The sequence below is a fragment of the Siniperca chuatsi genome, linkage group LG5 (assembly GCF_020085105.1).
Source record: "Siniperca chuatsi isolate FFG_IHB_CAS linkage group LG5, ASM2008510v1, whole genome shotgun sequence".
NCBI lineage: Eukaryota > Metazoa > Chordata > Actinopteri > Centrarchiformes > Sinipercidae > Siniperca > Siniperca chuatsi.
Window position 1 is genome coordinate 20,651,972 of NC_058046.1, and position 26,905 is coordinate 20,678,876.

Consider the following 26,905-nt stretch of genomic DNA (forward strand, 5'->3'; position numbering starts at 1 on the left):
GAGATTTGCTAAGTGTTTTATCTCATTTGTAACCTGTACATCTCGTCTCTGTCAAGAAATGGCTCCATCACGTAACCCGCCCCCCAAAAATCATCATCAAAATTGTCTTTTTTACATTTCTACTTATGTCCAGGTTAAACAAACAAGATTCAACTTTTAAATAGGTGAGCTTCAGAGGTGTTTGTATATGTATTTTTCACTATGAAACAGAGTCAGGCTAGCTGTTTCCCACTGCCTCAAGTCTTTGTGCTAAGATAAGCTAAATGCCTCCTGGCCTCAGCTCTGTATTCCAAATGCACAGATATGATATGATATGATATGATATGATATGATATGATATGATATTGATATTGATATGATATTCTTTCTGCTCATGAAGCTTTTGACCTTGCTCCTCTTGTGATCCAGTAGCAACATGTCATAGCGCTGGGGTGATTTGTGTGCTGTTTTTGTCACAGGTCTCTGTCTTTCATGTGTGTGTTATTGTTGTTTTCCTGAGGAAAATAAGTACATTATCAGGACGGGGTTGTGTAATGTAACAGCTGTGGCTGATGGACTTTGTGATTCACCTCATTTTCCATTTGTCTCCAGTCTATTCAGCCCTTTATCTCTGCTGCACTTCTGCTTGTTTTTAGAGTGTTTTACTTGATAACAGCTTTCAAATGGGATGTCAGCACATTTAGAGAGGAAAACAGCAGGAGCATAAAAGATAGTACTGAAGATGGTTTTTTTGGATCAAGTCTAGACATCTGTTCTTACAAGAATCCTCCTATCTCCCTCTGTTTGTCTTTCTCTGTTGTTTTTCTCTCACTCTTTCTCCTTTTTCTTCGTCTTCTCCAGCCGGCATTGTCTCTTTCTCTCTCTCCGCCTGTTCCCCCTCCTCCCCCATCTCCCCTTGTGCCCCAACAAGTGTCTTATATTTCCGATGATGATTTAGCTCATAAATCTTGATAAAGCCACTGGCTGTTCCGTTTCGGTGGAACAGGAAACTCTTGCAGGAGCAGGAGGAGACAGAAGATGAGGAATGGCCCTCGTTCACGAAGTTGTCCTGTTTTTCTGTGTTTTCCATTTTGATGGCGTCCTCTGGGAGGGAGCATTTCTGTGTATTTAGAGCGCCTTTTTTGTTGGAATTCACTCAAAGGATCTGCAGAGGTGTTGATTGTAATCATATCTGTGTTTGTTCAGCCACCCTAATATTTGTATCTGTATATAATCCATTTTGTTTTTGTTTTAAGTGAGCCATTACTTCTAGTCATTTTCCAACCACCTCATGAGTTTACCTGAAATAATTAAACAATCCAACAGAAAACCTGTGAAAAAGAAAATCTCTCTATTATGGCCCCAGCAGACTGGCAGAGGAACGGAAATCAAACCTGTCTGCTCAAAATTACGTTTATACTGCTAATTTATTTAGTAGAAAATGTAGTTTCTGCCAGGATTATGTTCAGTTGCAGCAACTTTTTGCGCAAATTAAAATGCACATAAAAACAGGTGGATGGAAACACACTTACAGTATAATCTTGCTAGACCCCAATCTTTGCCTAACATTAACCAAGTGCCTTAAGCTCCTAAACATAACCATATTTCTGCCACCATGTTTCTGTCTAAACATATTTGCTGTCCAGTAGTATATAAACGCCAGGGGGGAGTAGACATACACCTCACCTGCTCTTCTTCTGAGCCCACAAAAGAAAAACCAGTCAAGTTATTTTCAATTGAATACAGTTAAAACAAAATAATAATATTCAGAACGAACAAAAACACATTCATTATGCTCTATATTGCTGTTTGCAGCAGGGAACAATCATCAACACTCACATACTAACAGATGCACACATTTTTAGGGGAACACATCCACATGCACATGCGATGATGTCACCACACAGGTGCAGCAGTGAGGGATTAACCACTAATGACCGCCTGTCATTCCCTTAAAAATCTCTAATTGGTCCACGTCATTATGAGGCAGCTTCGGCTCGCCTCGTCTTTGTCTCCACTGAAACATTGTTCTGTTGTGTGTTGTCTCTCTCAGCCTATGTTTCTGTAATAATGACATATTTCCTCCGAGCAACAGTTGCTCTTCCTCACTGCTTTTAGATCCTCTGGGATGAGGTCACTGCTAATAGTATAGTATTAAGGCAGAGGCAGGCTATAGTTAATAATGGAATTACTGAGGCTTTGATGTACAGCACGCTTGATAGAGACACTAAGCCCTGGCTTGGTGGCCATTATTTCCTTGGCTGGAAAATGTCGAAAGATGCTTTGCAGAGTTTCAGTCACTCTGGTCAGGTGACATATCACCTTTTCAGGCCTCTCACCACTCATTCGAAAGGCTTTGTCAGGCTTTGAACTCCATCTTGAATGTTTTCAGGTACAATTTTCAGGTAGGGGAAGCTTTTCTGCTGTTAGAATACAAACTCCATTGATACAACTGTTACATTTCCATGACAAAAACATTTCTCCACACTTTTTTAATCATGAGAAGGCCATGAAATGGTGTGTTTTCTCCTCATTATTTAATTGTCTATACAGTGTGTATCATGGACAATACCTTGGCTGCCACTGGTCACATTTTGTTGAAAGTCATTGCTGTTTATCAAGCACACTCATTGGCTTGAAGGGTGCACAAACACATTTAACTGTCTGTACTAAACACACAATACTTAGGAGTTTTCTTTGCTTGTTGTATTCAGTCATGATCACAACTCAACATTATTTGAGGTCAACTTAATGCTTACTATTTGCTTGTTCGAAAATTGCATGTCCAGGATTTTTTCAACGTGATCTCATGTGATTGCGTATTGCTTTTCATGTGTCTTTTAACGACATTAGAGGTGGTGCATTTCATGAGTTTAGGACATGCAGGAAAGGACAAAGTCAGGTGACCTTCGTCATCATGGTAACAATAATGGTCCATGTTGTGAAACGGTTGCAGTTTGCTTAGATTTAGGCAACAAAACGCCTTGGTTAGGTTTCGGAAAAGATCGTGGTTTGGGTTAAAATAAGTATGTTAATTACATACATAAGTTAAGTGTTACGTACGTGATGTAAGTTAGATACCTTATGTAAATAAGTCAGTATTGACTTTTGGGTTCACATGGGACACAAACAGCAGTCTCCTGGGTGAAAGTCCTGTGTTCGTTTGACCCATCCATCCATCCTGACCTCGTCCCTCTCCAGACTTTGTCGCTCTTTATACTACGTCACTGGACATTTTTTTCTCTCTGACATTTGTGCGTAAAATGACACACCGTCTCTGCACAATACAAGTAAGTACAGACTAAATGGCGTAACATTACATGCGAAAGCAAAAAATGTGTTGTGATAACACGTGAAATGACTTAGACATATGTGTAAGTCATCTGACATGTTGCGTGTTATTCAAACGCCATTTGGTGATACCAGGCTGATTTTTTCAGTCATATCATGATGTCAGATTGGGCAGCGTCAGCATCCTTTGTGGTCTATGACTTTTCCTCCCTCCTGGCCACTCATAAATGTCTCTGCACCAGCTGTCATGACCATGTTGACGATACTGAAAATGTTCTGTCTATTTTGTTTATGTTCCATTTCGTTATCAATGATTACACTTTGTTTACCTGCTGTAGGCATGCCCTACCAGTGAAGTCCTTTGCAAGGTCTCTTTCTTTTCTATAATGAGGTTTAGTAGGAGTACATCAACTTTTCTCATAAGTTGGGGTTGTCATTCACAACTATCACATGTTTACATGTTGGTATTGTGCAGCCTTCAGATCCAATCAGATGCAATTAAGAAATAGCAGGGAGGCCATAGGAGGAGTATATAAGGGCAATAATATTTTTTTTGACAGAAAAAGCCTACAGAAAATGTAGTCTGTAGTATTAGTGTTTGCACCTGAGTGAGACAGAGACAGAGGCTGATTTGACAATGATATGTTCACACATATGTTCACACATTTATGTTGATGACAGTGGAACAACATTAAGTCCCCCTCCACTCAAAAATGTGTTTTGCTTATTGTTACTTTACTTGGATGTTTGAGCTTCACTGTGCAGAATGATGTATGTGCAGTTTAAGATCTGTATGTATGAGTGCGATTTTAGTTAATTGTGATGTGAGAACATTTCGTGTCCAGCAAACTTTCGAGATGAACATTTTTGGCATATTCATAGATTCTGAATTTTTCTGTGAGGGAGAAAGAGTAGATGGAACAAAATATTTCTTTAACTCATTTACTTTTTTGTGAAAAAGTCACTTTATATTCAAACAGAACATTTTTATACGTCTGAAAACATGTCTAAAGAGTCTCTTCAATGATCTGGGGGTTAAGCCGTATTTACAGTCAAGCTCAGGCCCCTTGAGTCCCAAACCTCAGCCTTTACAGGTTGCCAAAACAATCTGCCAAAAAGCAAATTAGTGTTACTTAAACACTTACTTGAAGCAAATCAGTTTTAATTAATTAAAATTGCTAAGGAAACAACATGTACTCTTGTAGAGTCCTCTGGTCTCGCCTACAGTACCTTAGAACAGTTTTAGACCGCAATTATTGAGGTTAAGCATGTATTAATTGACATCAAGTGTGTAGTAAGGCTGTCCTAAGGCAGAAAGAAGGGTAGGTATTGTGACAAAGATGTTTTACAGGATTTTAAACTCAGGACTTTTTGGTTACATGTTGTACAGTTTATGCGACTGAACCACCGAGATGCCCTTCAGTCTTACCAGAGTGGCAGCGGTTCTTCTGTGTTTGTCTTACCAAGACATACAGTAGATCAGCTTTTACAGCCTCCCTCATCCTTACAACTTGTGTGTGTGTGTGTGTCTGTTGATTAAAAGTGTTATTTATGAGGCTGAAGTGCTGAGTACAGGAATTCTCCACTGTACACCAAGGAGAGCACTACTACCACTCGCTTCCTTAACAATCATACACATGCAAACACGCACACACATACACACAGTATGCTGAGTCTAGGTACTCTACCTTCCTCCACATCCACTCACCCAAACGCACACACACTTTTACACTAAGGTGAATTTTGTGCCGCCTTGTGCATTTCTCATTTCCTTTCCAGTGACGTTTTTATTAAAAGATAAATTGTAGACAGAGCTCTGTGTAAAAAGAACATATTAATTCAGCTGTTGCTTAATTGCATCAGGGATTTAGACGTACTCTCCCGTCCAATTTGCTTGTACAATTCCCTGCAAAAGCCCTCAGCTTGCTCCTAATCTGCAAACCAAGCAAGTGTTTTTTTCTGAAAAGACATTGGATTTATATTGGGATTAATAGAACTGGAGAGATGTAGTAACACCCAAACACTCCAGCTCTATCACTGAATTCAATTTAGCATATTTTTCTGTTTCTCTCGCACTGCCCTGAGCATGCCTGAGTACTTCTTCTGTTTTCTTACAAAGCCCCTCGCTTTCTTTTGCATTTTCCTCTCTGTTTGCTGGGTGTGTGTTGCTCTCTCTCTCCCTCTCTATCACACACACACACACACACACACACACACACACACATTCAGACACAGAGACACACACTTAACTTTTCAGTATATTCACTTGCAGGAGCTTTGATATGACATAATACTTTTTATTAATTACATTGTATCACGACACACTGGTCCACGTTCAGAGAGAAATCATATCATCATCATCATCATCATCATCATGACTCACTAGGATTATTTCCACCACGCAACCACATGACTGTACAAGTTCCCTCCGGTGTGTGTTTCTGTATGTGTGTGTGTGTGTGTGTGTGTGTGTGTATGTAACCTGCTTGCAAAGACAGACATTAGCTGCATCAATCAGAATATTTCCAGCTTTTAATCACCTTGTGTGCTTTGCAATACAGAGTGTTTCTTACATTTCGAAGAGCATTTTTAGGCATAGAAATTACATTTTAACGTCTCTTTCATACAGAAACCTTACAGTGTTTTTTCCTCTGTACTATTTTAAGCCTCTTACAATCCAAACAGCCACAAAACATCCAAAATCCACCTTTTTTTTACCATGGTGGCAGCAGTGACACCCTCGAAACACAGAGACAAATAGCACAGAACCCCCCAAAAACTGATACTGAAAAACAGAGATACTGCATATAGCAAATCAGTTTTATTTTTTATTTTTTTTTATTTTGAAAAGAGAAGCGTTTTTTGTGGTATTACATTCTTCAGGGCGTAAAGACTCCAGAAGCATCCAAGCACAAAGGTAATCTTAAAGATGACCTTTATGATATTTCAGCTCTATTAGCTTAGACTGTGATGTGAGGGGTTGAGAGAGAGAGGGGATTAAACGTGATATGGATCCGAACACACTCAGAGTCGGGATGTGTATCTGTATATGTGGAATATGCTTCAGTTCACTGAGTCACATGGTTTTAGCCCAAACTCAGCCCAATATTTATGTTATAGTGAGGTGATAGGGAAAAAGAAAATTAATATTGCTGATATACTTCTGTGAAACCCAGGCTTTAGTAAGTTGTGTCGAGAAGAAGGCTGATTTTGGAGACATAAATAAAGCAATTGAGTGATTCCATAAATCTTAGCTGCCATAATACCAACCTCAGTCCAACACAACTGGGTAAAGTAATTTATCATGAATTGGTGAACAGCGACAACAAGTCAATTCCTGATTCCTCTGTTGAATCCCATTGCATTTGAACTGGGATTTGGCTGGGAGTCTGAATCCCTTCTGACTTCACTCCGGCATCAATCAGCCTTCTCACACACACACACACACACACACACACACACACACACACACACACACACACACACACACACACACACACACACTACTGGGAGAATGAGCAAACACCGCTCTGCATCCCAGGGGCTGCTGTATGTCATTTTGTGTATTTGTGAGTCCCATGTAGCTACCAATTTCTCTGCCCTCCACTTCTAAGACAAAAGAAGAAAACAGTACAATCTAGATACTGACACAGTCTCGGACACAGCAGTTTGTGATGCTTGTTTCTTTCAGCAGCTTATTCACATTTTTACATGTATTTTTGTTCATTCCTCTCGCTGTTATTTCATTTTACAAAAAAAAGAAAAAGTAGCACTTTTAGAGACCAAAGTTTAAGACTAGCACGTACAGTATAGGCAGCATAAGAGGAAAGTTGGTTGAATAGTCTATTTTACAGTAGGTCACTTGAAGAAGAGAGAGAAAGAGAGAAGTCTGTGATTGTCAGTCCCTCCTTTTCTGAGGTGTCCATACATACAGCAGTTGTTGTTTTTCCTCCTTTTTTAAATCTTTGTTTGACCAATATCTTTCGATCTGAGGCATCGATGCGAAGATGCCCGAGTTAAAGTTTTACAGAACACTCCTGCATTGCACTGACAAGTCTTCATCATAACAAACACCCCTCCTCTCACAGCCTCTTCCTATCTGTCAAAACATCACCACTGTCCAACTTGACAAAGTTCATTATTTAAAAAAACAAACAAAAGGAAACACAGCAGGTACATACACACACAGTGCAGCCAGCTGGGATGTGGCTTTGACCTACTCTACTCTTTTGACATCGGAGGCATTCGTATGCGTTTGCTTCTCACCGTTTTTTTTTCAGCTCACACGCAGGCCCCCATGCACCTCTGCCCTCTGTTATTGCACTGAGTTATTGTGTGGCAAGTATCTGAATTGTGTTGAGTGTGCTCACGTAGTGCAAACTCTACTTGACTATACAGCAGGGATGGATTTTGAGAGCCTTGTTAGCCTGCCTTGTCAATGCTGCAGCCATTAACCCTTGCATCCATGCTCTGACAGGTGACAATAATTCTGCAATATGTCAAACTAAATCTACAAATGTGGCAGACTGGTGAAACATCCATCCCTGTTGTAGAGCACACTGTACAAGAGGACAGGCTAGGTAGCTGTTAAGAGGGGAGCCTGACATAAAAATACATATACACTGAAGATTATCTCTACACATTTGCTAAAACATAATCAATTATACCATTGATCAATTTCAGTCAGTTTGTTGTTGCAAAAGGCAACCTTAGATATAGAAAGAAATGTACAAAATGCATCTTAATTTATAAATAATTATACTATAAATCAATAAAATCAACATTTTCAAGTTCACAAACATCGATACTATCAAGTGCTGTTGTTAATAATCAAATAAGACTTATATTTCCAGATTGATGTTTTACATCTAATTAAAATGGCTGTTAGTGAAACCACAGTGATTATGACTTTTTAAATATGTCTGTAAAGAGTAAAATATGCCCGAGTTAAAAGCCAAACAAACATTAAATGTGTTTTCTTGCATGCATGTAACTGTATATACAGTGTGTCTGTAAGCGTTTTGACCAGATAAGTGAGCTGTACTGTAAGTGAGTGAAGTGGTTCTCCATAATGGGGATGTGTGGTGCATTATTGAGTTTATTTTCAGTGTAAGTTGGTGGTGGATTGCCAGTAAAATGTGTGTGTGCATGTGGTTGAAGCCAGGAATGTGATGGGAGCGTGAAGTTGAAGTTGTGGCTTATAGAACATCTGCAGGCCGCAGTAATGATGGATGCTCACTTTCACTTTCTCCCTGAGGACATTCACACCTCCTCCCTCCCCCCTTTTTTCACTCCTCTATCTTCTCTTTTTCCTTCATCTTTCTCCACATGACCCATTCGTACCTTTTCACTCCCGTCATCTTGTCCTTTTTACTCCATTGCTTCCCTTCTGAACCCTCTCCCTTCCTCTCCATTTCTTCCCAATATGCATTATTACCTCTCCTCTTATTTCTCCTCTCCACTGCTCCTCATTCCAGGCCCCTTCTCTCTGTGTTTTCTTCCCCTTCACCTCTCCTCTGCTCTCCATCCCTCCATCCTTCCTTCTCAGCCATAAAACAATAAGTCTTGAATGTCTGTGAGGAGACTGTGCTAATGGAGCCCATTAGGCTGTAATGAAATATACATTACACCATTACAGTGGATGGGGCCTGGCTAAAGCACTGCACCGCTCAAATAATAAAACATGCACAATTCAATTTCCTTCTCGGCCCGTTTTGAGTGTCTTTCAGTGTGTGTGTGTGTGTGTGTGTGTAGGTGTGTGTGTGTATGGAGATGGAGGGATGACGGGATAAGGTATACAGTGTGTGTGTTGTTGTATGCATCCCCTCTAGCACAGATGTGGTTTTCAAGGATGTCTGAGTGCTGAGAGCCTTGATGATTTAATATGGGTTTACCAAATGAACCACACCTTCTACAGCGCCACTGCCCACACATCTGACCGTGATCTGACCATTCAAAACCCAGCCTCCCTTAGCAACCTTTACGCCCTCCCTCCCCCCACTCCCCCAACACCAAGACCTCACGATTGTCGGACAGATGCGGACAAATGAATCAATTGACCTCCGACATCGCAAGTGAAGCATCTGTCACTTCGAGGGGGAGGGGGGTAGTCATCATGTTACCCTGTGCTGTATGACAGTGCAGTCCGAGGCCTGAGCAAAGTAAATATGTCACAGAAAGCAGTGCAGTATGTAGTATGCAGATATGAATGCATATATCCTTATATTCATGTATATCAGTCTGTTGCATGAGAAGATATTGTAGATCAGTGCCAGATAGATCAAGCTTTTTTACATTTCTAGTATTCACAATTACGGTATAGCAGGATACCTCAGCCTCCTTCCTCAATTATTATTTCACCACAGCAGTTCAGTTCAGCTTCACCAGGCACTGTATTGTGAGTGATTTTTTTTTTTTTTTTAAATCAGTGAAATTAGCCAACCAGAAATCATCTTTTGTCATCTGACAGGCAGAAAACCAGATTGTGTTAACTTTTCTATCATTTTTCCTGGTCATTATTCAATAAATCTACTGTATGTGTACCGGTGTGTTAATCATCACCTATGTAGTCTTTCCCACAGGCCATGTTGGATGAACGCTGACATTAATACTCATGTACAGTTCTGAGAGACAGACAGAACGAGGGACGGACAGACAGACAGACAGGGTGAGAGGGGAAAACACAGTGTCTTTATGGCTCGACATCGCACAGAGCCATTTCCTCTGAAATGTCTCACCGTCTTACGGTCTCATATTTATACGCAAAGGACTGAAGCTTCCGGAAATCCTCCCCATGCTGCACCTCCTTGAAATTTCCGGCTGCTCAAACGAGTCCTGTTGTCCAACAGGCAGTGAGGGATGAGTCACTAAATTTATAAGTCCTGTTAATCAGGTTTCATCAATTTAGCCCCAGTCAGTTTAAAGCATTTGAAAAGAAGTGAGAAGCTCCCCCCCCACCCACCTCCAAAGTTAAATTACTCTTCGTAAATGTCTCTTCGGGAAGGAAGGAGGGAAGGAGTAGAGATGCACAAAGGAGAGGAAATTGGCAGGGAGGAAAGCGGCGATTGGGGATGAGTTTGAGGAATTTTTTGATTGCCTTTAAGAGTTTGATAATAGCTTCACATCCTGTACAGTGGTACCTCACACGCACACACACGCACGAGCATCACGCACTTCATTCACAGGTGTCACCACCCTAGCACACACACACACACACATGCATGCAACCTCAAATGCACACTTAGATACAGTAAATATCCACGCACACACACACACACACACACACACACACATCCAAAACTCTCCTCCGTCCTCCTCCTGTGTTCAGCCCAGTATATCCAGGTATACAGGTGAGGCCTTGGCCAGATTGAGGAGCAGACAGTGGATTTCTTTGATGTTGAGTCTCATGTGCGGCTCTCTCTGCCAGCAGCCCAGCATCAGGTCGTATAGTTCTTTGGGACAGGTCCTGGGGCGCTGCAGCACCCTGCCCTGGGTTATACACTCTATCACCTGCAGAGGAAGAAACACAGACATCAAGTTTAATGTCAGCGATAGTTTTGGCCCTCTGTTACACAACAAAGAACAACAAAAAAACAGGAACATCGTCATCAATTCAAGCTGAAATTCACAACTTTCTGCAAGTTCAAACTCCAGTGAAGATGATGGAGCATCTGCTTGGTGAAGTAGTTTCACCTCGCTGCAGTGGCATACAGTGAAAATGTCACTGTGAATAAATCATTTACTGAAGTGATGAAGTTAGACGACACTGGAGTAGTCAACCAGACAAATCCAATCCAATTTTTCAATGGCAGTGTAAGAGGAAATTTAGTTATGTGGCACAAGACTTATGTAAAAAAATACAGATTTTAGCTTTAAATCTATTTAGGACGATGATTTGTGGATCAAGGAGAGGAGACTTTTTGAAACTACTATACATCATAAGAGAGCTCTCCTCGGTTTTCAGTACAAGGAGTATTTCATTCTCTGGCAGTGGTTTGGAAAATATCTATACTGTTAATAGCCTGTGATATAATTAAGCTTGTTATAATTTCCTCAAACATTAAATACACCCTGCTGTGTGCGTGAAATGAATACCAATTAATGGTTTCTATTAAGCTCCAAAACCAGTTGTGTCTTCCAAATTGCCGTGTATCAATTTTAAAAAAATTAATACTTGAAGATTATCATTCAATAACTCTAAATTATCAAGAATCCAGTTTGTAAGAGCGTCATAATTTCTGCTAATCAAGCAGTTACCTACTCCTCCTCACTCTGTGATTGTTATCAGTTTGTGAGAGTGGATAAATAATGAGTATCTCATTTTGGAACAAAACTCCAATATCCCTTGTAAAAGACATCTTGAGCATCAGATTTGGGTCAGAAGGTGAGTGAACTGCGAATCAAGAGAGATTTAATAGATTTAAATGGAACAAGAAGACCGTGGAAAGGGCTAAAGGTTAATTTTGGGTGTAACCAGAGTGAGTCAGGAGAAAAGGGGCTGCTGACATGGTTAGAAAGCTGTAACCGGAGTTGAGGACATCATTTGGTCATTGAGGTTAAGGTGAAGGTGAAGGGTTGAAGGGCTCTGAGCTTTGTTTTCCGGAAACTGGGTCAAGACCTAGAGTCTAGTAAAGGGAAGATTTCTAAGAGTTATTAATTATTCAGAAACAGACAATTGTTTGCTTATTTATTTATTTATTTATATTTAATAGGTTGTTGTTGTTTTTTTTGCTGATACAGAAAAGCTCCTCTTTATCTACACTTACATGCTCCAAAGACATTTTGGGCAGGCTGTGTATTTAAATAGATCAAACTAAGTGATTTGGTATCCTGGTATGTCAGTAATCTGATTTGAGCTGAATTTTTTACCGCCTTTTTGTAGTTTTAAAATTATTCATCTCACCTCATATCATCTTATTCCATACTGTCTGACAGTATCACATATATTCTCTATCAGCTTGTTCCAGCTCTTCATTGAAGCTATGTGATGTTTACACTGAGTGAAATCTTCAAAACCAAGAATCCACACTCAGTGAAAATATTGTGCATAATTTTTTACACATTTCCCCCATAGTTCAGCCTGACGTATTTGATAACGTTGGGATCTCCACTGGAAGTTCTGTGGGTTTAAACAATATTTCACATGTTTTTCACATGTTCAGTGTTTCTAATCCACAGGCAGACCACTGGGTTTAAACAGCAACTATCTTGATAAACGATTAATTGTTTAAGTCATTTATCAAGCAAATATGTCAAACATTCTCAAATGTGATGATTTGTTGCTTTTCTCTGTTTTATATCATTGTTAATTTAATATCTTTGGTTTAGGTCTGTTTGTTAAAATGAGCAATTTGGAGATGTCACCTAGAGCTTTAGGAAATTGCCATTTCTCACGATTTTTGTACATTTTTACAGAACAAACAATCAAGAAAATAATCTTCAGAGTAATTGATAAAGAAAGTAAAGTTTGAGTGCTGCCCTAGTGTTTAATATCTATGTTTAATGTTAGCGGAAATCCTCATTTCAGTGGCTGTCTCACCGCTGTCTCATCTGAATGTGAAAAGTACTTATGGAACAGGGTTTAAATCCTGAACCAGAAAAACACAAAATTCAGTGAGATCCAAGACAAGTAATATGGGACATTTTGTGAGCCCCTTTTGAAAAACAGGGTTTAAAAATTCCTTTCCACTCAAAAGGCAAGACACATCTGCTTGTTCCAAGCTCCCGAGCTCTGTGTCATACCTCACAATTAATTCAAGACACGATGAAATGATAAACAGCTTACTGAGTTTCTAAACGATTTGCCTTATAATGAGATGACTCGGGCCAAAGGATTCACACAACGTATACCTATGAGAACCTTGCACACAAAACTGATCAAATATTTAGTTTTATTTCTAAGTGAGGGGCTGTTTTCTCATATCTCGGGGCTGCATTGGCTTGTTTGCCATCACTTATTAAGCTGAAGGTGCATCCATGGTTACATTTACATAAAGTTATGTTGTTTTCTACTTTTGACTGTAATTCTTTTTCTTCAGATTACACATTACACCTTTGATTTTGTGTCTGCTGGTGTGACTGTGCTTTTTACTGTACCTCATTATTGGAGAGCTGGTACCAAGGCTGTTTTCCGTAGGTGAAGATCTCCCAGAGAACAACTCCTAGACTCCAAACATCACTCTCTGTGGTGAACTTTCTGTACATGATGCTTTCAGGGGGCATCCAGCGGATTGGTAGCATGGTGTGACCTCCGACCTTTGAACACAACACAAAGAGAGAATAAGGTCAGTATAGTCAGTGACTGTAAGAAAAAATTAAGATTTAGAGAGCTGTTAATCATCAGTCATCATCATCCTCTGACAGACATGTACACTCTATATTTAATTCTCTTCTAGTCTCTTCTATTCTGCGACATCATGCATTTCGAATGTATTGTCACGCAGCTTCTCACATTTCTCACAAAGGTTCACTCAGGAATTTCAATACATTTTAAAGTAGCGCTGCAAACATTTCACTCCTCCAAACTGCTGCCTGAGGTAGATTGCATCATCTCTGTGACTGTAGCACACCTCTCACTCACTCACACCTGATCAGTGAATCAGTTTATTTCACTGAAGGGTATAATGGTGTGAGGGTATATACATATATGAGCATTGAGCTTACAAGGAATGCACTAAATAATTGGCCACAGATCACAATTAGAGGATAAATGTGAAAAATAAATTCTCCCTGATCAGCAAACTGATGAAAAATAGATAGATCAAAATGGCTGGATCCAGTAAACAGTCAAATGTTTGCAATAAAATGTATGAGCCAGTTTGTGTGAGTCAGCAAAATGTTAGCAGTCATCCATTATAAATCAATATCTGATAAGTGTATAAACTACTACAGTATGGACTATATGCACTGCAAGAGTCCCATGTGAGGGAAATTTCATTCATTTAAAATATTATTTAATTAGACCTTAAATCGAAGCATCACACAGCAGAGTGAGTTCCAGTGATTCTCAGAAAGCAGAAGTCATCAGCTAATCCCACACAGGCACTCTGAGAGACATTTGGTCATTTCATTAAGCTCTAATCTGAACCAAGTCTTTAGAGCCTGTTTGATTGTTGAATTCATTTGCTGTTCTTTTTTAACTGAACAGCAAACACGACCAGTTCATTTCTGTTGAGACTCTCACAGACTGTGACTGTAGGCTTAAACTAGGTTAATCTACTCGGTTGAGGTTGGAGTGTGAAAAACTTTTCCATGCTTCACCAGTGACAATAGGTGAGTGAGCCCCCTCAGTCATCAAGCACACACATGTAATTACAGTATTGTGTTTGGATAAAAGCTATAATGATTCACATATTCACTTGTTGGCACCCAGCCATAACAACAAACCGTTAGCTATGCCAGTGCTTGACTTTTTAACCTGAACCTTCTCAAAGTGAAAATGAATGAAAGCTAACCCAATGTGCAGATGTTATTCTCCACCCTCCCCTTACTTCTCCTCCGAACATGAATCTACCGACCGAGCTGCGCTCCATTGCTCCACACAGATAGCACAATCCATTTTCTGAGGTTTATGCCTGTTATTAATGGCTTGGTACCCACACTTGGCCTGTTTCTTTGTTAGTCAGTGGGTTGTTTTATGGAGTAATAAAATGTGCACAGTCACATAGATAGCCATCAGGTTCACTGCTATGCCTGGGGAAACATATCTGCCTCCATCTCTGCAGCCCTTACTCTTCATAACCAGGCCCTCGCTTTTCTCCCTGTAATGCTGGTCTTCCATATCTCTCTCTGTCTCTGCCAAATTCAAATGTGCTTTATTGGCATGATCATAATGAAGTACAGTATTGCCAATGCAGTGTGTTACAAGGGTTACAATGTACGAATGATAATGAATAAAGAACAGAATAAAAAAGATAACAAATGGTTTACGCACTACATTACATACACTACAACACACTTTACAACACTATTTACACTACAACATACACGTTTTCTTCATCTTTGGATATCAGAATTATAATGCTCTGTTCTGTATGTCTGTCAAGCACCTTTTCTGTGTCCAAGATCAATCCCTCTATAATACATACTCCATAGTTTACGCCACAGTGACTCTTCTTAAGTTCTGTTATTGTATTGTTAAGTGTTTACCAAATGGAGAATGGGTTGCACCACACAAACTAGTTCTTATGGCGAGATGATAGATTGATACTAAATATTTACACCCAGAAACTGGCCAGTTTAACTGTTATGTAGCTAATTGAATCAGCTGACAAGGCTAACGTTAGCTTAGCTTGCTAATATAGTATGACCCATTAAGACTGAATAGTAAAAAAGGTAGGTTGACATATCTGACAGGACACACAAAATGCTGTTTTTAATACTGATGTAAACTGAGGGAAAGATTTTAGTTTGAAACTAAATGGTACTAAGAATTTAGGAAGGACTGTAAACACAAACTTATTGATGGATTAAAAATAGCTCGTGCAGCCCACTTCAGTACTTTAAACATTTGCTAATCATCGTAATTTGGCTTCATCACTGAGTGTCAGACGACACTAACATAATTTTAGCAACAACTTTTTTTTGTTTTACTGTGGGAATTTTGTGTAAATGTAGTGCACTATATAGTAAAAAGATAGTGATTAATATTAGATTAATAGTAGTGAAAGTGATTTTGGACACAGCCATTGTTTATTCTATAGATAGTTTTCAGACAGTATTTATTAATTGATGTATCTGAACGTGCTCATGGACATTAGTCTTTTTGTTTTATTCATCATGGCTGATCATTTCCCGTGATGGTCTGAAATATTAATGTTGGGCTCTTGAACTGCTGGGCTACATTTTTTTTAATGTTTGTTAACTGTCTGTGTGAGTGCGCTTTGAGACTCAGAGAGAATGAGGAAAAAGGAGGGAGGCAGTCTTTTCAAAAAGGCTCTAACAAGGCTGAATTGAAAGAGGAAATAGAGGAAAGAAAACAAATGAAGGAGCAGGAAGGGAAAGCCTCAGATTAAATCTTCATCTCATTGGGCAGGAGGGGGCATCAAATATTAAGAAAGTCACGTTTACAGTAAAAGACCGAACATTTTCAAAGTATAGATGGTGCATCTCTTCTTTGTTTTCTCTTTGCTGTCAGTATGCTTCGTCGTCAGTCTTTGTCTCCTTCCCTGTTCCCTTCTCTCTCTCTCTCCCTCAATTTCTCTCACTCGTTCTCACCTTCCCTCACCGTCTCTAAGCCCGCCTGTCTGTCTTTCTCCCTCTCTGTCTTATAAATATGCATCATTTCAGCTAGACAGACCACTGCCTGAGTGTTCCAGGAAAGCCTAAAAAAAAAAGAGTAAAAAATAAAGCAGAGAACGGCTGTGGGATCTCTGTAGTGACCTCCTGGAGGCTGTGGTATCCATGGCAACTGAGCCGGTTTGAAAAGAAGAGCATTATGGGATGTGGTGTCAGAGGGGCTTATATGACTAACTCCACCTACTCTGGCTGTATTCGAAACCGCCTACTTTACTAGCAATACGTACTGATTTGGCCAGAATGTAGCATGTAGTATGCAGTATGCAAACAAAAGCAAGATCTACAGTATTCCAAAAATACACGGATGTCGTACTGATTCGGAAATAATGTCTAGTATGTATCAGACCAGTCTACCTTGCATACTGTGTCCCACTGGAACGGTCACAATAGTGGTTATTTAAAACAAATCTTTATTTAATCAGGCAGTCTCAACAACCGGTCACCCTGTGTCAGTGGTAGACAAGGAGGAATATAACTGCTCTGTCCCTAATAACAAAAAATAAATTTAACGTTAGATTTAAGTTATGCATGTCGTGTTGTTTTCTTATTGACAGCTCGCTAAGGTTAAAGTTAAAGTCTTTGTGATATCAAGCGTTAGCTTAGTAGGCTTAACTTAAATGTTATGGCAACGTTAGTAGGACAAATGTAGCAATGCATTCGTTACAAACAGGCTGAATCCTAGTCACAATTGCAAATTGTTCTTACACAAGATTAAATTAGAAAAAAATGTTGTAAGTGGTATTTACATTTATGGTTTTGGGTGAACATTCTGTTGCTAGTAGCAACCACTACTGGCACAGTTCCATAGCAGTTGCAGTTTAGCTGCCATTGTTACATTCAGCCTTTTGGCAGATCTGTGACCAAGCGAATATTGACAAGCAACTTTTATTTACTTCCCAAATGCCCTTGTTGGAGCATCATCATTTACATTGATCTGTAACGTGTTAATTTGTTTTTCTGCTATGGGGGTCTACAATGACTATTATGCCACCAACAGTTGGTTTCAGTTGGGGGTTGCTAGCAGCAACAGGTTTCAGGTTTAGTGCACAGCAGCATTTTCTTTGATATTGGAGGGTTTTGACGACAGCAGCTCTGGAAATAAAGATTTACCTGAGGCCACTAATGATGAGGAATTTTTATCACATTTTGTGCCATTTATGAATCAAATAATTAAAAGCAGAACTGGAGCATGACAATGACAAAGCTAGCTCAGACGACATGCGTTCCGAATGGGACAGTCAATATACCGTCCAAATAGTGGTACCAAGCGAAGTTAGGACTGATGTCTCCTGTGTGACTGTGGTTAGTGATTACTGTGCTGACTAATTTGGGTTTGGTAGGTGTCAGTCTATGAGAAGTTACAGTAGGCTATGTGTAAGATCTACAATATACAGTACACATGAAATATAACAGGATTAATGAATTTTGGAAAAAAAGTTATATAAGTGTCACTAAAGCCCCACGGTGTGTAGGAATGTTTGAAAAAACACCCATGCATGTAAGGGTTAACTGACATTTACTGACAAGCCTTTTTTCAGATCTGTGACCGAGCTGTTGTTAGCTCTCTGAGGCTAATGCGATGTTAATACAACTTTCTAGTTAACTGCTAAGTCACTAACTGTTTTGTATTTCACTTTTTTTTACTTTTATGTTTACTAAACTAATTACCGTGCTGTACTTCCCACGGGGACCTTCATCTAGTAAAACCTTCAAAGGCCAACTGCCATCTTCAACCTTTATTGAAAGTGTGTCTAGCTGGCTGCATAGCTGTGCATCTACATGCATAATGAGGGCAGAACAATGAGACTGTGAGACACCCTATCTTGATATGAGAATTGTGCAAAAACAGGATGAATTCATGTGTTTCAACATTTGGTTTGTTTGCTTGTTTTTCAGTCCACTTTTATATGGGTTTATCTGTATGGCATGGTAGGTTTATGTGTGTCTTTATGTAATTTTGATATGTGGTTTTGGTTTTGTATTTATATAAAAATAATAATAATGGAAAAGATTATATAGAGAGATGATAAAAATCGTTACATTTTAGTTTGAAGAATGATTTTTTTTCACAATTGTATGCAAAGACAACCAAAATAATCTAAATATGGTAGATTTTAATATGTGTATCACAGTGTCATCTTTGTGTTGATGTGTATTTTGTCATACAGACAACAGTGTTTTGTCTGTCCACATGCACGCTCACACACATGCACAGATAACTGCTCCACTCTGGCCTCTCCAGGTCCTCCATTAAGATGCTGTTTGTCTGTGTTGGTCGGGACCCAGAGATGGGTTGTAAAAAAACAACACACAAGCCAAATTACTCTGCAGAGATTGTTTAGCTCTGCTTTGTTGCCAGTGTTTTTCTACAGTCTGTGTCAGCAGCGTAAAACAGTCAGTCTCGAACCTCAAAACCCAAGCAGATATTTAATTCTCTTTCATCCTACACATTTAGGCATGATGAAATCAGTTTAGGGAGCAAAAGAACACACACACACACACACACACACAGAAAAAAGGCTGCATGGAAAGGCTCAAGGTTTGAATCGAGGCATCCTGTCTGTCTTCTTCTATCAGGTTCATTGTGTAACAGGGGATTCAATGACGTCACCACAGCCCCTTCAGTCCTACGCCTCTGCTTCTATTTCCCTACACACACACATAAGCATTGGGGGCTCCAATTCCTTTATGACTCATCTTTGCTCCTGTCTGACGCAAGAGCATGACTGGGTCCCTACACTCTACACCTCCTCCCCACACACATCTCTCTGTCTCTCCTGGATGCTGAAACATGACTGGATTACTGTGTTTTACTTCCAACCATGCACCTCTTTTCTGCTTTGCTGTCTGTCTACCTCTCTGTCCTTTTTTGTCATTTCTTGCTGTTTTTCTTTGCTCTGTGGTTGTCTTAAGCTGCAGTATGTGTTTGTTTGTTATCCTGTAACGCTGTACACAGGCTGCCTTTCCTGCAGACCTCTCCTCTCCCACCTCGGCATGTGTATGTTCCTTTATCGCTCTATTACTGCCTTTTCTCCTTCCATGGCCTCCAACCCATTTCTCCTCCATCTTTCTCTCTTTTCAAGCTCTTTCTCTCCTTTCATCTCTTTGCCACTCTCCTGCCTCCGTCTCCCACACTTCCTTCTTCTCCTCCTCTCTTTCTCTAGTACTGCCTCAGCATACTAAACAGAAGTTCTCTGATTACTTTTCTTCCTGAGAAACATTGGATACAACTCCGAGGCTCGCCGCCGCTGCCTTCGCAGGTTGCCATGACTACGGCCTCGGCGCTTAGCTTTATTGAGGAGGGGTGAAAGGAAGGAGGAGGTTGCTGTGTGTCGTCACACACACATAGTACAAAAGAAAGCCACAGAGGAGATGCCTTAATCTTTTTTACATCTTTAATTTGATGCCGTGAACAACTAGTTATTCCAAATATAATCTCAACTGTGTTCAGAAAAAGACCAGTGAAAAAGTAAATTTTCCGCATGTGGCTAAGCTATAGGGTCATGTAAGGTTTTCGACATGTGGGGAAACAAAGTGAAATATGATTAACAGTAAAATAACAGCAAATAGAAATACTTACTATAGGTGAAGTCTGTTTCTAATCATGAGAAACAGGAAAATATATCTGGTTTTCCCTAATATTGTCATGCCACTGTTTTTTGAATATACTGGTGATTGTGTATATAAAATGGACAATATGAAAAGAGAGCCAAATCTGAATGCAAGCTATAATCTAGAAAACTGCTTTTCCTAACAAACTAAAAATGATTTATTTTTGTATTTCTTCAACTACACTGAACACAAATAAAATGCATCATTAAGCCATTACCGAATTATATATCCATCAAATGTCCTATAGATCATTGTCATCTTTCTGAATGGTATTCTTAAGGATAATTTTTGTCCAATATAGAGATTTTTCTTGTCAGTGAATTGCTGCTCCTTCCCTCTTTCCCTCTTTCTCCCTCCTCCTCCGAGTTCTCTGTCACTGTCACTCATGTCAGTTTGTCACAGTGGACGGGAGAAAGGGCAGGAAAAATGGACAGTCACTATCAATCAATCAGTACGATTTATTAGATTTGGGCCTTTTGGAAAGGTGACAGATTGCTGTACGGAAGGAAACACACACACACACGCAGCTGTCTCTTGTACCACTGAGTTATCTCGACACTCATAGTAGAGCTGCTAAATGTCCCTGCAACACACAAACATACTCCTAAAAACACACACAAAATATGCACCCACATATGCATTTTTTTTAATAAAGACACCAAAAAATTATGTTTACTGAATCATGAATTCACTTAATTAAAAATTTTAGGACTAACTGGCCTATGTGCAGTCTGTAGAAACATGTTTGTTTCATGGTATAACATTTTATAAATGTTTGATGTTTTATACATTCTCAAAAGACATACAGTACATTTCGGGTGCTTATTTCACTTTCACAAATTAAGCATTTTCAGACACCAGATTTCAAAAAAAAAAAAAAAAAAAAAAAAAAAAAACAGATTCAACTTCTGTCTTGAAATTGACTCCAGGGTCATATTTAATATTTAATTTGCAAAACCTCTAGTAAAGAAAATAGGATACGTACATCACAGAAGTATTGTCAGTGAAAATATCACCCTTTATGTCGCATTCTAGAGTTCCTTTGCAGTTCATAAAAATTGTGTGCTAAAATAACAATCTGATTAAAGGTAGTCTTATAATATAAATATTGTTTAATATATGTAATATTTGATATATGTACTGTATATATCAGAGGAGTGTATTAAAATGTATTGGTGCTTGTTATTCAGCTATCTGGTTGGTAGATCTCTGGTGAACAGCAGATTCCTACATTTACAAAGAAAACCTGCTTAATAAAAGAATAGTGAATAAATTATATTGTAAAAAACAAAACAAAAATTTACAACAGCGGATGTTGAGAAAAAAAATTCTGCAGTAATTATCCAAACGAACAGCTCTTATTTTACACATGGTATAACAAACAAAGCATGCTACTTATCCCCCGTCACCTTGAGTTCATTAAATTATATACAGTATAGCTTCACAGTGAGCTACACACAGCTACGTGTGTGTTTAATCTCACTGCACTACTCTCAGTTGACCTACCACAGCAAGCTTCTGACTGTAACTCTGTCAGAGTCTGTCAGTCATGCCCATGCAGGGGAGGAGCAGAGAGGGACCCATGCAACAGGGAGGAGGGAGGCTAAAAGAAGGGCCAGAAAAGATATCGACACATACACCTACCCTGTAGTAGTCAGTGCTGTAGACGTCTCTGGACATGCCAAAGTCTCCAATCTTTACCAGCAGGTTCTCACCCACCAGGCAGTTCCTGTTAGACAACAAACATAACAACAAACACAATCTAAGTACAGAGCAATAACAGCAAGATGTTGTGGTGAGTTTAAATAAAGATGTTTTACATAGCTCGAGTTACACTGCAGGGTGTCAAACCTCTACCATATACTGTATATTATTATACCAGACAAAAGTTTAGATGTCAGTGAAGAAATTGCACCTGTTATTTTATTGTTTCAAGGTAGCAGCATGCCTCTCTCATTCTGGAAATATATAATGAATGTAAGTCAAGTATTTTTGAACAGCTATAAACATCAAGAGACAGAAAAGAGAAGCTTTCAGTAATTATTTGCTTTTCTTGACTCTTTCAGCTGCTATTTGCCACAAATTGGACTGTATAATAATAAAGTCATCAAGCTGTGTGCATTTATAAACTATGTCCAAATTACTGAATTTGTCAAGTGTAGTCTACTTTAACACATACAGAAATCTCAAGGATGACCAAAGGAAACACGATTCATTAATAGGTATTTCTATTTTAGTTTGTCAAAAAAAAGTGTGTTTTCACTTTGCCATTATCTGGTATTCCATAAAATGTAGAAGGGTCTGAATAAATTTCCCTCTATAATGTTCATTATGGCCACACAAATAAACACAGAGTGTAGTAACGCAGTTTAAGTGGCAAACCTGGTGGCCAGGTCGCGGTGCACAAAGTGCTGTGATGCCAGGTAGACCATGCCAGATGCTATCTGCTGGGCGATGTGCAGCATCTGAGACTGGGTCAGCTCCACAGGTCTGGTGGTTTGGCCCTCTGCCATCAGAACTGCATCCGGGCCGTGAGCCCTTTAAGGTAACAGGTGCAAATTTGTCATGTGAACCTGGTTATTTTTTGTTGGAGTCTTGTTGTTTCCTCTCATTTGTTTCCTGTGCAGTGTTGCTAGCTTTCAGCCTTGCACCAACCATGTAAAATATTACATCTGCCCCTCTAAGAGAGAACATTTAGAAGATTAAGATGGATTTTTTTTAAATAGCAGAGGAAACTTTTACTGTAGTTATCTACTGATCCCTCTGTTTCATGATGACATTTTAGAGAAATGCTAATTTTTCAATTTAACAGCTGCCATTTTGATGAGTTTTTTATGTAACAAAGAAAAGAGCCATACCTGAGGAACTTGTTGAGGTCTCCATGTTTCATGTACTCAAACACCATGATGAGAGGGTCACTCTCCACGCAGACTCCATAGAAAGTTACAATGTGTTCATGTTGAAGATTGGTCAGCAGCTCAGCCTCACGGTGGAAATCCTTCCTGGCATTTTCACTGGCCTCTTTAAGTGTCTGCACACACACGCACAGAAACACACACAGAAGTGACATTTTAATAAACTGACAAATGAAAAACTCACACATTATGCCACATACACTATTGCCAATTAGTCATTTTCACAGCGCACCCAGTCTGCTTGGCTGATGTCCACTAAAAAAAATTTAAGTGTCTTGCCTTGTAAAAGTGAGTTAAAGCAAATCGGCACACATAGTGTGAAATTACTGGCACAGAGCGAGCAAGGACTGAAACAATGGCAGAGCAGGGGGAAAAAAACAGACATTTTATATTAATGTAAGCCATTACAAAGTACAACACATTCATTATATTCCCTGGTTCCTTTTGAAACAAATGTTTGCCTCCTTTCTATGAATCAGGTAACCTGTCAGGAAGGTAGTGTAAAACAAGCATCTGTGACAGAGACAGAAAAAGAGTGTGTGTGAAAGACAGATAGACAGAGAGAGAGAGAGAGAGTTGCAGGAAATGAAAGTGATATGGGGTCTCTATTAATTTCACATGCAAAGAAAATATAGAAAATTCCTCTTGTCCTACATGAATAATTGATTGTCTTCCTACAGTATATGACATGGATATATATTTTCCACATTGTGTGTGTGTTTGTTAGTTTGTCTGTCTGTGTACCAACATTGCAGATAGAAGCTCCTATTACAAATATAAGTTTAAAGGACAAGGAGAAGTCACTAAGAAAGCTCAGGATGTGGTAGTTTAGGTGTAATCACTTCCTGGTTTATTTTGTAGTGTTCTTCTTCCCTTGTGTGGCTTGTGTTTTGACTTCCTGTCTGTGTTTTCCCTCCAGTTTTGATTGTTGGTCCTCCCTTGATTGTTTGCACCTGTGTCTCGTTGTCTCACCTCCCCTAGGGTATTTAGTCTGGGTCTTTGCTTTGTTCAGTGTGGGATCGTCGTTGTACATATGGTGTTGGTCCTGCTGAGCATTGTCTCTGTAAGTTGTGTTGGATTCTTTGTTCTCCCGTGGACCTTGTTTGGATTTTGGATTTTGTCTGCTCATTACCTGTCTGCTCACCTCTGCCTGTTCTTGCCTGCATTCCACCCCACAATAAACACGGTAGTCATCCGGCTACTTCACCCTGAGACCGCTTCCTTGTCATCTGCTTTTGGGTCCACATACCTCCATACAGCACCCCTTACGACACAGGAAGAATGAAATGACGTGCAACCTTTCAGCCACAATGCTGAGACACCAGAAAGTGAGATGGACTCTAACTCCACCCACATTCAACCAATCATGTATCATGAAACAGAGGCTTGGTCACAGGCTGTAATGTGACACTACATGATGATTATGTGGTGGATTATTATAGTATGGATACTGTATGAATCACCATTTGAAATGTGATATCAGACATGTATGGGAAATCTGGGTTGGTTGACTGGATTGACTTTCCTCTGATGAGTTGTCACATGCTGAGAGTGATAGCTTGTCTTAGTTAGACCTTCCAGTTTCACTTTGTGTGGCTAAATGTGTTGTTCGGTTTCTTAAAAAGTAAGAGAACCCCCTTGCTCCAGAGGATGTTTGTGATAATGATTAAAAAAACATTGACACCACCGTTTATAAAGAGTTTAGAAATTGTAATTAATGGCTTTATTAATGGTTGGTCAGCTAAAAGCCATTAAAAAGAACAACTTTTGGATTGCCACGTTGTGAAAAATTCCTTATACAAGGTGATCACTTGAATTTCATAACAATGCAGTCATAAATGTTGGTAATCCATTTACATTTCTAAGAAGTCAGCAAAGTTGTAGTTATAAATGTTAATAAGTCATCAAAAGTTCTTTGCCCAGAAGATAAGGTCAAATGATCAATTGGAGGGGTCTTCTCGATGATCTAAAAAGCTAAAAATACAAAACAAGGATAAACACCAGCCATAACCTGGCAACCCCGACTTTGTTCTTACAATGGTTTATAACATATCTGTAAAGCATTAGTAAATGATTGATTAACTATTAACACACACATTTGGCTGATGAAGCCTAAATACAATGAATCCACAACTCATACTGTACATGTACTGTATGTAACTTACACTGTGTGCTCCTGGTGAGAGGAAATCTGGGATAAAAAATTTGATTAATGCAAAAAAAAAAAAAAACTTTTTTCTTTCCTGGCAAACACATGCAGTGCGCCACTGGGCTCAATCAGTTAACTGAACTGTGCAATGTATCAAATGACCACTGTAACAAATATTCATCACTGTATTGAGCAAATCATATTAATGTTGAATTCAGGAAAGTTGCAACAGAGCCTGTGAACCAGAAACATCTACATATGAACTATCATGCTCGGAGTCTCCGAACTCGATGCTGCATTAATTCCCAGGCTAAAAGCCATAATATTGCACTGTTAGTCATCCAGTCTGCTAACATTCAGGTCCCTGGACAAATAAAAAGCAATCAACAACCTCTAGCTCAGGAATGTAGTGACTCACATTTACATGTGTGAAGGCAACATTATTGAAAGTGCCAGGTGTTCATGATTGAGGGCATACAGGAAGTGTACTGTAAGTGTGTATGTAAAGGCTCATGTATACTGTTATGTGTTATTGTTAAAGTGTGTCTGCGATCGATGGCACCTCAGTGTATACAGTAATATACAGTAACAGTAAAACTTGCTCCTGTATTATGGCTGATTGATAGCTAACTCTAAAACCAGGACCATTTAGCTCTATTAGTAAGTATAGGTTATTGTAATGTGGTGTACATGTATGACAGAGTGCAACATAAGTATAGTATGTACATAAGGAACAATGTACTCATGAGTATTAAAATTTAAAGGAAAAATACACCTGAAATGTTCTTTCTATGTTGTTAAACAGCTCGACATGTCTCTTATGTTCAACAGTGGAGCAATAGGCTGTAAGGATGATTAAATTCACTGACAATTCTTGGAGCTGCTTCATAGACATTATTAATATATTTCCATCAAAATTTTGCACAAATTTTAACCAAACTTCCAGAAAGTCAGCAAAAGAAAAAGCAAGCATCAGTGTGCAAGAGGATTTCATAATCAAAATGCCAGTATCAGTTTATTGAACTTGTATATCATGGCATTTCAGTTTCCTGTCTACTATAATATGGCTTTTATATTACTTGAATTAATGCATTTGTGTCCTTAGTTCCCACTGTCTATAACAATGGGCATCAACAAAAGTCTGGTGCTGAGACTACGTTGCTAAAAGTTAAAGGGTCAGCACACCCAAATCACAGAAAGAAGAGAGCCATGCCAAACACAATAATATAAGTTTTGAGAAATCTGTCTCTCAGATTCCTGCTTCCATCCCAATACAATAGAGCTGAAAGACATTTTGTTTGCGGTGCATTTTATAAAAGAAATCCATAAAAAAATTCAACAACAACAGCAACAGAAACATTGTCTCAGTTATTCTGGATTATCCAGAGACCTCACTGTGAACAGTTATCATTTGAACTACTGTATTTTATACCAAAGAAATAGTCCCTTTTAGTTTTGTTTTATAATTTGGGTGAACTGACCCTTAAAGCAAGGAGAAGCAAAGGCAATGCCATCATTTATTTGAAAAATCTATTTTTCCACCAGCTTTCATCACATCTTCTCTTTGTTGATGCAGCAACAAGGAGGAGTAAAAAGACAACTGGAGAGAAATGGTGAGTCACTCCAGCTGACAAAAAGACGAGGACGAGAAGAGAGCAGGAAG

General features: G+C 39.1%; 1 protein-coding gene across 4 annotated transcripts in view; it reads right to left on the minus strand.

The window, feature by feature from the left end:
- Nucleotides 1-5,551: 5,551 nt before the first annotated feature.
- The window catches only part of ntrk2a (neurotrophic tyrosine kinase, receptor, type 2a), a 91,198-nt gene continuing 69,844 nt past the window's right edge, over nt 5,552-26,905 (minus strand). For 3 of the 4 annotated variants that reach the window (XM_044196234.1, XM_044196237.1, XM_044196236.1), the window contains 5 exons: nt 23,037-23,209; nt 22,561-22,716; nt 21,817-21,907; nt 13,366-13,524; nt 5,552-10,779 (listed from right to left, as the gene is read on the minus strand). In XM_044196234.1, the coding sequence (XP_044052169.1) occupies nt 10,594-10,779; nt 13,366-13,524; nt 21,817-21,907; nt 22,561-22,716; nt 23,037-23,209 (765 nt within the window). In that variant the 3' untranslated portion in view covers nt 5,552-10,593. The remainder of the gene's footprint in view (nt 10,780-13,365; nt 13,525-21,816; nt 21,908-22,560; nt 22,717-23,036; nt 23,210-26,905) is intronic. The other variant, XM_044196235.1, reaches the window with a different exon arrangement.